The following is an 11,772-nucleotide window of genomic DNA, read 5'->3' on the forward strand; positions in this document are numbered from 1 at the left end:
GAGGAATATCAACATGGGAATAGTGGGAAAATGCAGAACACATAAGCCTGACAGCAGATTTTACAAGTCAGTGACTTGGTGCCCAGTGCTTTCCCCTGTGTCAGCCCACTGGTCTGAGGACTGGGTAATGCTCCGTCTGCAGGGAAAACCCATTAGGAAATCAAGGGAGACACCTCTACTGTGCTGCCAGGGTTTTGCACCTAAGAGAGCGCAGCCATGGGAGCTTTAGGTGGTGTGGTGCCTTCCCTGTGTCTTACCTCGTGCTGACAACAAATGAGAAACCTTGTGTCTCTCCAAGAAATTAGACTGTTAAGCAGTGTTTTCTCCAGCTGAGTGAATGATAACCTTCATCTGCCTTCACCAGCACAGCAGAGGCTGCCTTGGGGAGCCTGAGCCACTTTCTTATATTTGTGTGGGGGAAAAGTGTAACATTTAGAGACTGCTGTGAGAACCAAGCCTGCAGTTGGGCAGCCCAGTTCAGTTCTGTTAACTCTTTGTTATGGCTTCCTGGGTTTACAGGTTTTTTCTTCAAACCAAGACTCAAGGACATAATCAGGCATAGAAATCTGGTAATTACGATCTTGTCTAAGACATGTTCATTTATTTTCCTAGCTTAGTCAACACCTTGACATGCTTTATCTATTGATGGGCTTTCAGGAGTTGTAGAAAAGCAAGGTGATGCCCAGGTACATTGTGGCTCTACTCTTCAGCTCTTCTAAAAGCACTGCTTAGTGCCATTTTGAAGGATGAGTTATGTAAAGAATCATCTTTTCTATTAACCTTTCTGATATGTGGGAAAACTCAAGGACATTTCCCTCTGTGGCTGGACAAGGATTTATATAAAGCTTCTCGTCAGATGTTCCAACAGCCTGTGAGACACACAAAATCTATTTGAATATCAGTAAAATCTTTTAAAGACATGACAGTAGTACTCTCTCTACCTCAGAGGTGTCTGTTTATACTAAAATTCAGGAGCTGCCTTCCTGGTTATATATATAAAAAAGAAAAAAAAATCTTCAAGTGTTTTATCAACACCTCTTTGCCTTTTAAGTGGATATTTTATGACCACATGCTTTTCCCCTGGTATTTGGGATGTTATTTTTATATCCCTGTTAACACAAGTTGAAAGCAGATCAATCTTCTTTGTTTATGCTTAAAGTCCTCTGCAATTCAACAGGTGAATGACAAAAGTGGTAAGGGAAAAGACAAGTCTGGTGTGATTTGTTTTTATAGGAAAATAGGAACAATAACAGAAATATACTGCAGATAGTTATTTCCATTTCAAGTAAATGTTGATAAATCACTGCTAATAAGTAACCTCATATCTGGTTACTGATGGGCAGAAATCTCATCTGTATTCACTCATCTGTAGTCTGTATTCAATGACAGCCAGTACTTTAAAACTTTACTCTTTTGGTGACTTAAAGTAGCAACCACTTAATATTGAAAAACTAAGAAAAGTGCCATCTACTTTTTTGTCCCAATTAATTTTCTCTCCCTGGCATATTCCTTTACTTTCTTTTACATGCCAAACTCTTCAGTAAATGCTATGCACTTCCATCCAGAGGAAAACATGTTCTGACAATGCTCTAATGATTTGGAAAGCTTAAGGAAATTTAGCTCCTGGCTTCTGCCACAAATCTATTTGAGTTTTTAGCCACTTCCACATCATTTCTTCTCTTATTTGTGCCTGTGAGCCTAGAAACACCTACAGTATTGGCAAGAATGCTGGAAGGACATGTGCTTGGAGAGAAATGCTTTAAAGCATAAATAAGCTGAGTTTTCCTCCTTATCATGACATCAAGCACTGTAAGAGTGCAAGCCTAGGCTGATGTTGGTGTATAAAGAAACAAAAAGTCAGGGGCTTGATCAGGGATGGGGGCTCAGAAGGATCCAGCTTCTTAGAAATAGACAGATTTATTGGGATCTGTGAATTGTCTTTCCAGTTTCCTGCCTGTTAAAGGCAATAAGAGGATTTGTGGTTGCGTGGCAGATAAGTTGGGGAGCAAAACTCAGTCACTGGGCCCTTAGAAGCTGGAGGTGTATTTATGTTGCTGTGGAGTATTTTTTAGCTACTGCTAGGCAGAGCTGGAAGCATAGCTTCTGGCTTCCCTGGTCAGAGAGGATATGGCAGCTCCCAGAGAAGCAGCTCTCCTAAGGAACTGGCTGAAGCCCATTTGCAGGAGGTTTTCTTTGTCCCAAGCACACCTATGTGCAGCCCAAATGTGTCACCATAAAACCTCTTGGCACCTACATGGTGCTCCTCAGCATAGAATTTCAAAGCCCTGTGTGTGTGCGGGCGGCCCTGGGCTCGCCTCTGCTTTGGGGGGTGGGGGGTGAGTTCTGTGGATCACAGAGCTGGGGCTTGCCTGGGGAGCTTCTTCCACTGTGAGCCCTTAACCACTGGGGAATATTCTCTCCAAGGTACCTATTCCTGTCCTCAGGAGGTGATTTGACCTCCTTGCCCCCCTCAGGGTCTATGTCTAGGTGTTGCTGCTGCTGGCAGCCAACACTGCTGTACAGTCCTTTGTACAGAGTGGGCAGAGAAGCTGTGGGTTCAGGTGGAAAGCCTGTCCTGCTGAGCGAGGCTGTGCAAGCCTCCTGAATCCTGGGCTAATCCTGCCTGCAAGGCCGCCTCCTTTGCACTGCTGTGCCTCCTGCTAAATAGAACAGTATCTTCTCCTTCCAGCTGCCCCAGAACAGCCCCTGGTCCCTGAGGTAGGAAATGAACCCAGAGTCTATTGTCATATCCTTGGTACCAGCAACTGCTCCTTCCAGCAGCAACAGCTGGCTCACGGCACCAAAGGAGTTAACTGGTATAAAATCCATTATATGTAACTGCCTGTTCTGCCCTTTTTCTTCCCTAATAAAAGGTTTAGGAAGGATGTGGGGCTGCAATCCCTCTTTTCCATGGCTTTTGAAACTTTAGCACTCTGTGGTTACACCTGGTCCCCCCTCAGCGATTCAGCCAGAGAGGAGGCAAGGGCACAACTCTCAGCATGAAGAACAGCTCAGGACTCAGCTGCTGGGGTCCAGTTTTCTCACCTGATTTGGTGCCACTTGCTCATTTCTCTTGCCCTCAGCCTGCTTCTGGGCTGGTCTCTGGCTCAGTGAGAAGTGTGTATTTTAAAGTGTGGAAATACTTGTTTAAAAGGCAGAAAAAGGCACTTATGTTCAGCAACTGATGGTAATCACCTCCTCAGTAAACTGAGAGTAATGGACTGGTAGTTCAACCAAATTGCAAGGCTGCCTGTATCTGAAGGCTTCTCCTGAGGTTCTAAAATCCACTTCAATTAATTAATTTCTGTAGAAGATCTTATAATGGACTTTATCCATTTTCTCTTTAGCACTTAAGGATTGTCCTGCTGTCCTTTCATTTTTATGGCTAGTATCACTTAAGAAGTATGATTTCATGTACCTGAGAAGATTTGATACAGTAGAAAACTATATTTTAGTGCTGATGGTTTCTTCTTTAGGATCCACATTCTGCTCTCCAAGTCACTAAGGAATTTTAATGACATGCCAACCTGCAAAAGAGTGAGCTCTTGGGGACAGAAGAGTTAATTTAATTGTGTAGAACTAACCCCAGTTGCCTCTCCTGTGTCTTTGCAGCATGCTGAACTCTATCAGACAGAGTATAAATTAATTTTTCAGCCATGGTCTTTCAGCTATTTTAGCTTTCTTTCCATGTATATTTTTAACACATGGTGTTGAGAGAAGGTGCTTGTATGTGAGAGATGTTCTCTACTTCTGCGACTTTTTCAGACTGAGGTTCACATTTTTGCCTCTTTTCTTCAGATTATTGCTGTTAGAATTAAATACAGCTTATGGACCTTACTCTCCTGAAAGTTAGATCTCATAACCATAGGTGGGGAATCTCTTGATCCCTTTCACATCACTTGGATATCCTAAACTCCTGGGCCTAAAGGAAAAAGAAGATGAACCTGAACTGTATTCAATTTTATTGAGAATAACAAAATCCAACATTTAATAGCAGCAAGCCTTGTACCATCTTGTACTGTGAATACAGTAATTCAGATGATTTTCTCTGGATCAGTGAAATGTGTGTCAAGGGGAAGAGTTACAAAAAGTGGGGCTTATAGAGATGTTGCATGTTAGGCAGAGGAAGAATTAATTTCTTTCTGAAGGGAAGGAACAAATCTGTCACATCCATGGGCGGTACTAAACCTACTTTCTCCTATTCCCACACCTAAGTTGGTCCCACTATCCCCACAGGCGAAAGGAGAGATCCCCTGAGAGAGGATCAAACAAATTAAATTGTGCATGAGCAGAACCTATTCTAATTAACTCTCTGCATTGTGGATGTGGGCTTTGGCCCCACTGTGGCACAGGGAGTGATTCAGTGCAGCTCCTTCCCCAAGGTCAGCTTAGATGCAGCCCTGTCCTGCTGGGGCCATGGGAGTAGACACAGCCAAGGTCTGGCTCACTGACACAGAGCCATGTCCTTCTGGGACTCACAGCCTTGCCTCATGGCTTACCTAGAGCTGCTGTTCCACCTTGCACTTGCAAGGAGAGGAACTTCTTGGGCATGTAAAAAGTTACAGCTCAGCTGCTTAGGGCCTTTACCTCCCCATTTCACTGGGGTGGTGGGGAATGATGACTGAGCCACTTCTCCAAGGTGCAGGGTACCTCTTCCTGGGCCTTTCTCCATACAGCATCACCCAGCTTGTGAGCAGCAGCTTTGAGGCCATTAGTCTTTGTTTGCAGATAGGTAAACTGAGGCAGCAATGCTGAATGACCAGCCAAGGTCATTAATAAAATAACAATTAAAGCAGAGCCTTTTAACTCCTTGTTTCTCTGTTTTAACCATGACCTTATAGGCTTCCATAGCTGGAATAATCCCTACCTGTAGTTTCAGGTGTAGAACATTTAAAGGACAAGGTTAGAAGTCTTCCCACAAATATGTCTTTGAGAAAGAATCTGTGATCAGACTTTCAGTTATAGTTCTATGCAAGTTATCATGCAGTTTCAATCCTTTGCAAAATATTCAGATTGACTTTCCCTATGTGGCAAATCTGCTGAAATCTGGATAAGCTGCACAGATTTATACTGAGGAATGCTCTCCTGACATCGGTGTTGCCACCTCATATTTCTAATTTGACAATTTTATAAATTTTATAGGGCTTTAAAAATTATTCTACTTATACTCTTGCTGGATCACTAAAGCCTGTAACAAATCTAACATGGGTTAGTTACAAACAGAAGCATATGGGATGTGCTTAAATGTGGTTACATCTGAGTGGCAGTAGTACCTGCATAAATTTGAGGGTAGTTGCTTATTTGTGATAGTGCTGGATTTCATTCTGATTGCCCCAATATGCACATACTATGTGAGAAGAGGAATGAATCAGCCTAGGCTGATCCTTGGAAGAAAAAATGTACAAAGATAATTGTAATTCCTTCTAAACAGAGGGGAAAAAAAGGGGAATGAAGTTTTAGCTTTGTGGTTCTCTGCTACAGGATTTATCCACAAATCTAAACCAGCTGTCCCACAGAGACAGGCTGATCTGTGGAGAGACAAACCTGTTACCTTCCAGCTGCTGTGTGCTCCATGCCTTACATCTCCCCTAGCAGAAAAAGTTCATATTACTTTTATGAGTAATTAGCTCCCCACAACTGGGGTTTGCTCCTCTCTGGCTTCTTTCATAGGCCAAGTCTTATGACTCAGCCAGGCAATGAGATTTACAGAGCAGCACATACTTTCAGTGGTGTGGTGCCCATCACCTGGAAGTCGAAGTCATTAAAATTAAAACCACATCCCCAGTTGTTTTGTTTCTTTGGGGTTTTTTAATCCTTTGTGTGCATGTGTTACAGGACTGTGACTGGCTGTAGAAAACAGCTGATCTTTGATTGGCTTTTAATAAAATTACATGGTTACCAGAGCCCTCCTAGCTTTCAGGACACTTTGAGAATAAAACTTCACATCTTTGTGAAACCTAAATCAATTTATTTCATGTCAGAGAGAAAGATATCTCAATATAATCTTATTTGTTTAAGAAATTTGATGTAAAAGTCTTCCATCATTTATTGGCATTGAATAAGGGGTTTTTTACACATTAAATACAGAAAATTATATACTTCTGTATATATTAATAAAGAAGAGCGGACTTAGCAGTTTATCTATACAAAATGTCAGTTTGCTTATATTTAATTTTCAATATTTAGCAGTCATCACTAGATTTTATTTATCTATCAATCAGATTTATAATACAGGATACAGACTATGACATATTTATTTGTTTACATGCAGAGATGTTCTCAGTTACTTCATTTTTAGGTACAGCGGACAGGTGGATAAATAGACAATACATGAACTAAATACATGTTTTTCCTCATCCTATGATTAAAGTGCCTACAAATCAATACACTTAGTATTCTTGTGAAGCTGTTGTCATTTCTTTAAAATCCAGTTTAACACCTGTGGATTTACTATTGTCCTTATAAAACAGGCTCAGTCAGAAGAGTGATACGTAAATCCTAGGAAGATCAGCTGCCTCTTTTTTTTATTTACTTTTGTATCAGACTAGGTTTAATGTTTCTCAAACGCTTATTAAAACAAACAAAAAAATTGAAAAAACAAAACAAAACAAAAACCAAACAAAAAGGCAGAGAGCAAGAGTTCTGTCTCAGCAACCTGCAGCTCAGGTTTTCAGGCAATCCTACATCACCTTCCAGCCTCGCGTCCCAGGTACGGCGGCGCTTCCCCGTCCCTCGCACCGTCCTCCTCTCGCACCGGGCCCCGCCGTTCTCTGACGAGGAAGAAGTTTCGATGTTTTCTGTTTGTAAAGACCCTGAGCGTGCCGGGGCTGGCGCTCCCGGCCGGCTCTACGCCCGCTTGACGCTGTTGAGGAGCTCGGTGAGCTCGCCGATGTACTTGATGGTGTACTTCAGGGTCTGGATCTTGGTGAGGGGCTGGCCGCGCTGGCTGTAGATGGGGGGCAGGTAATTGCGCAGCGTGTGCAGCGCGTCCGCCAACGTCCTCATGCGCAGCTTCTCCCGCTCGCTGGCCTTCCTGCGCCGCTGGGCCGACATCCGCACCTTGGTGCCCTTGGGCAGCCGGGCCTGCCCGGGGCTGGGCAGGTAGGCGGCGGGGAACTCCACCAGGCCGTAGCCCGCCAGGCCGCTGCCGCCGCCGCCGCTGCTGTAGGGCGTCTCGGCCGCCGGCGGGCACGGGGACGAGGAGCAGGATTCGAAGGAGGGCGTCGGGGACAGGCTGTGCGGGGGCGAGATGGGGTGCAGCTCGAAAGGCCCAGCGGAGCTTTTCCAGTCCCAGGCCGACAAGCAGGCGGGGTGTTCCGAAGCCAGAGCATCTTCCATGTTGATCAATGTCTCGTGCAGCTTGTCCATGCTGGAGGAGCGCTCGGGAGAAGCGGTGCCCTCGGCCCAGCAGCAAAGGCTGGAGCCGCCGGCCGCCGAGAGCTTTTTATGATGGAGGGAGGAAAGTGACAGAGTGGGAACACGGGCTTGGTGCGAGGAGTTCAAAGGAGCGCCAGAAGTGCTAAGATAGAAAATGAACTCCTGATGTGCTAGTATCTTCTCAGTGATAATTATCAACCTTCAGCTAAAAAGCCTTTAAGCTAACAGGCAACAGCAAGAAAGGGAGAAAAAAAGATTATCTTCTCGCAACTAAACCGATTAAGGCTGCGCATCTACATTGAGCGTTGGGCTAGGGGGAAAAGCGCTGAGAGAGGAAAAAGAAATTTAATCATTTTGCAAAACAGTTTACAGATCTAGAATTTATTGGTCGCTAACACAGACCCTAAATTTAGGCCGTTGAGCCCTGATTTCTGGGTGACTGAAGGTGATGGCACTGCAGCAGTGATATGTGACCCATGCTGACTGCTGCTGGGCTATCTCTTCTCTGCCTGTTAATTGTGAAAGTCAAAGATGGCTTGTTTGGATTTGTGTGTGTTATGGCTCTCTGTGGATTTTTCCTCTCATGAGATTGCAACTCACGAGAAACCAATCACTCTGGTTTTCAATATGAGAAAGGATGAAAGAACTGCAGTACATTCCCCTGCAGTTTGTAGCTTTATATGCTATTTTAATACATGACTGGGAAATCAAAAAGGAAATGCGTAATTGTAAACAAGGTCAAAGTCCCATTAAAGAATAGGAAAATGTAATTAAAAAGAAAGATCTAGGAAGCAAAATATACAATGTATAAACTTTGGGTCCAGACAAATGTTTTCCATGGAAATTTAATTCAAAGTAATATACAGACTATATGTGTGTTAGAGAAGAGTAGAAGCTACTTCTGTAAAATTTTCTACCTTTAGGAATCTGTTCTTCTGGCAAAAAAAGCCCTTTTGCAGCCCCTGTTCAATGCAACAGTAGTTATATGTTACACAGTTCAAGTGAAAATGTATAACCTATAAATTAATATCATTAATAACAAGCACTTTTCATCTCTAGGCTTCAGTACAGCTTCCAGTGATGATTAATGGTCTCAATTACTCTGGGGAAATGGATAAGTGGAGGCAAGGAGGAGCTTTCCCCAAATCACACGGCAAAGCATTAGGAGAGCCAGGAAAACTGTCCAAAACTCCTGAGCTCTGCAGCTGTTGAGCAGCTTGGTTGCCAGCCATGACTTTGTGTTGGCACACAGTGGAAGCAAAATGTAATATTTAATGAAAAGAAGGGGAGAAGGAGTGTCAACCTGGAGGAAAAATAAAAGTAAGATTTATTTTAGAGTTTCCTTCTGTGTAGTGATCTCTGTATGCTCCGTAATCCACTCCGAACAAAGGCAGGCAATGCCTCAGAATTGAACACAGCCTGCTGAGGTTTTCTGGAACATGCCACATCTTTCTGTGGAATCCTCACTGTAACCACATAGAAAAAACCCAATCCAATACTCAGCGTAGTCACTGGGAAGGCTTTTGTGAGTTTTTCTGAGTTAGGTATCAAAATGTTAGGAGGCGTCTTATGGTTTAAAACTTACTGGGTTTATCCTGAGATGAATAAGAAAGTACCAAAAAGTGAAGGATTTTTGCATTTCAACTAGGACTGAGAAAGTTTGACTATTGTGACATCTACCCCACACAAGAACTCACGGCACAGCTCCTGCAGACAGGATTGCTTTGTGTTTTCTGGGTACCTCATCATATTCTGAGCTCTTCTCTGGTCCTTCTTTAAGGAAAATGACATTAAACAGTCCTAAGAAGTACAGAGATGCTAAAACTGCTAAAAAATAAAATTAAGACAAGATGACATGTATTTTCTGTAACTTCAGTGATCTAAATGGTTTCACCAAGTATCCAGACAATATCACAATGTCACAATTTAGACATAGGATCTAATTTTACATAAATAGGGAACTTGTTCTTTCCCACTCTTTTTCCTTCTTCCTCTCTGTATTTGTGTTTATAGTGTCTTTTTCATTTGATAGGGCCCCTGCTCTTATTTCATGTCTTTTTTTCCCCTCTCAACACAGCAATTAAAAGACTACAAATACAGAAATATAAGGAGGGGGAGGTGGAAAAGGAGGCACTTTTGTCAGGGTGTGAAAAGGAAAAGAAGCTTCCCAATGTATGTGTTCATATATGTATATATACATGTCTACATGTGCATAATATATACTTATGGAATATATAAATTTATTATGAATACACATAGTGAGCACATATATAGACTGTTTTGTACAGCAGTTTCATTTTGGAGCCAAATAGCAATTAAAGCAGTCAAATTTAGAAGCAAAAACATCAACCAGTCACTTGTTTGCTGACTATAAATAATGTACCTCATCAGTTAATTTGTGGGTTAATCATAGAAAGTGTTGGTCAGACACCAAGGGGGGAAAGGATTTTGTGCACATCTAATATTTTGTACAGATTTTTGCTGTGAATGAGAGATTAACTCATTCTGATTTCATCTCTCTGTTATATATTGGGATTCAGATGAGATTAGGCAGGGAAGAGGAATGCAAATTATAGCAATAGCTATATGTTTTCTTATGTCTTATGAGTAAATGTTTAAAGCAACCAAGGCAGGATATGAGAGTATGTAGATGATTATTCTAATAATTGCATGAAAAATCACTGGATCTTTTAAGTTTATGCTCCTGTGAACTGTTATGCATGCGAGAAAGTTTACAGGCTTTTCTATATTAATAGATATTATGGGGCTAATGCCTTGCAGTTGTTGTGCATCCTTTTTATGACATTGTGCTCCCTGACACTGTTCTAGCTTGGGCACACCTATTTGTGTCCCAAAGGCTGCCTGGCTATGGTCCAGGAGAGGCCACCAAGGGCACAGGGGTCAGCAGAGGGCTTCCCCAGACTAAAGCAAGCCTTGCCACAACACATCTTCAGAGCCAAAGGCAGGGCTGTGCCCTGTTTGCTCTGCTGGTGGAGATGCAGACAGAGGTTCTGTTTGGAAAACCAGCCCCCCATTTCTGGCCACAGCCCCCATGTTCCCTACAAAGACTCAAATGAAGCGTGCCTCAGTTTGGGCTGGATTGGGAAGTTGTGTAACACCTCTCCATGATCTTGGTGTGATCCACAGCCTGGATAAGTCAGCAGAGTCTCGTGGCATGTGGCTGTTCTTTTTGGACAATTCTACATTTGCACCCACGAGAATGAGAATTCTCACTTAGGAAATTACTTTGCAAAATATATAAGAAAATTATAACACGCAAAAATCGATGGGAATGGTAGAGCAGTTCTCAGTGTTACTTATAACACTTTAAAAAGTATTATACAGAGGAGGGTAAGGCTACAGGCTGGATACCAGGTTTATTTTTCTAAACCCTATGACAACTGGCTGCTCTCATTGAAGTACTAAGAAAGTCTAGTATTTCAGGTGGCCTCTTCCTAGACATTAAATACACAGAAAAAGGAAAAAAACAAAGTTTTGTAATCTTTATTTTATTCTGCCTCCTCAAAATTTTAGGAATTTCCTTTTTATCCATTAATAATGTCAAAACATTGAAGGAAAGTGAGATACTAGGCTAACACCAGTGAAATATGAACTGACAAAAAAACAATAAGGCATTTTCTTCTTGGCTGTTAGTTTGGATTTTCATTTCAATAATCTATTCTGCAGTACAAAGGCTAACATTTCAATCTTCATCTCCTTTAAAATGAAATGTTCCTTGCTCATATTTTTGAATTCATCACAAGAAAATGGATGCATGAAGGAGCAAAAATTTTTTCATTTAAAAAACCCAAACCACCGATGGCATAGAAAATTTCTAGACCTTCAGGTTTTACATTTAAAATAAGAAGTCAAGGTAACATGGCATTATTATGTATAGTAAAAAAAATGCATTTTTTTGTGCAGTATTTTACAACTGATATATTTTTTCTATATTAGAATGTATTTTCACCATTCTGTGATTTTGATAGGAGAAACATATAGTGAGTAAAAAACTGTAGTGGCTGGGAAGAATGCAGGCTGAAACTGAGATAACATGGATAAAGATGTTTAAATAACACTAATCTCATCACAGTCAGCCTCCTTCACAATCAGGACAGAAGTCTAGGCTTATTATTCACAAGAAGTAGATCATACTAACATCCTTGTATGTTAGGATGACATCCTTGTATGTCATCCTTAGATGATACAGTCTCATCTTGCAGTTTGTAAGGTGAAAAAAAAAAAAACCATCTCCCAGAAGCTTTTAAAGTCACTTTGCCTCCTCTTTTCCAAACGGCTCCCCAAGCATTGGCTGCAGCGCTGCCCGCTTGCTGTGGAGCTGTCTGTGGCCTTCCTGCACAAGGAGTCAATCACCACATATAAACTGTGGGGCAA

General features: G+C 42.0%; 1 protein-coding gene across 1 annotated transcript; it reads right to left on the bottom strand.

Moving 5' to 3' along the window:
• Nucleotides 1-6,846: 6,846 nt before the first annotated feature.
• On the bottom strand, nt 6,847-7,368 carry MSGN1 (mesogenin 1). Its single transcript, XM_058802740.1, has one exon. It carries the CDS (start codon nt 7,366-7,368, stop codon nt 6,847-6,849), a length of 522 nt encoding a protein of 173 aa, XP_058658723.1.
• Nucleotides 7,369-11,772: the final 4,404 nt, after the last annotated feature.

The sequence above is a fragment of the Ammospiza caudacuta genome, chromosome 3 (assembly GCF_027887145.1).
Source record: "Ammospiza caudacuta isolate bAmmCau1 chromosome 3, bAmmCau1.pri, whole genome shotgun sequence".
Lineage (NCBI taxonomy): Eukaryota > Metazoa > Chordata > Aves > Passeriformes > Passerellidae > Ammospiza > Ammospiza caudacuta.

What these genes read in the sequence shown, in the direction of transcription:
- MSGN1 (XM_058802740.1), bottom strand. Translation starts at nt 7,368, where the DNA reads ATGGACAAGCTGCACGAGACATTGATCAACATGGAAGATGCTCTGGCT.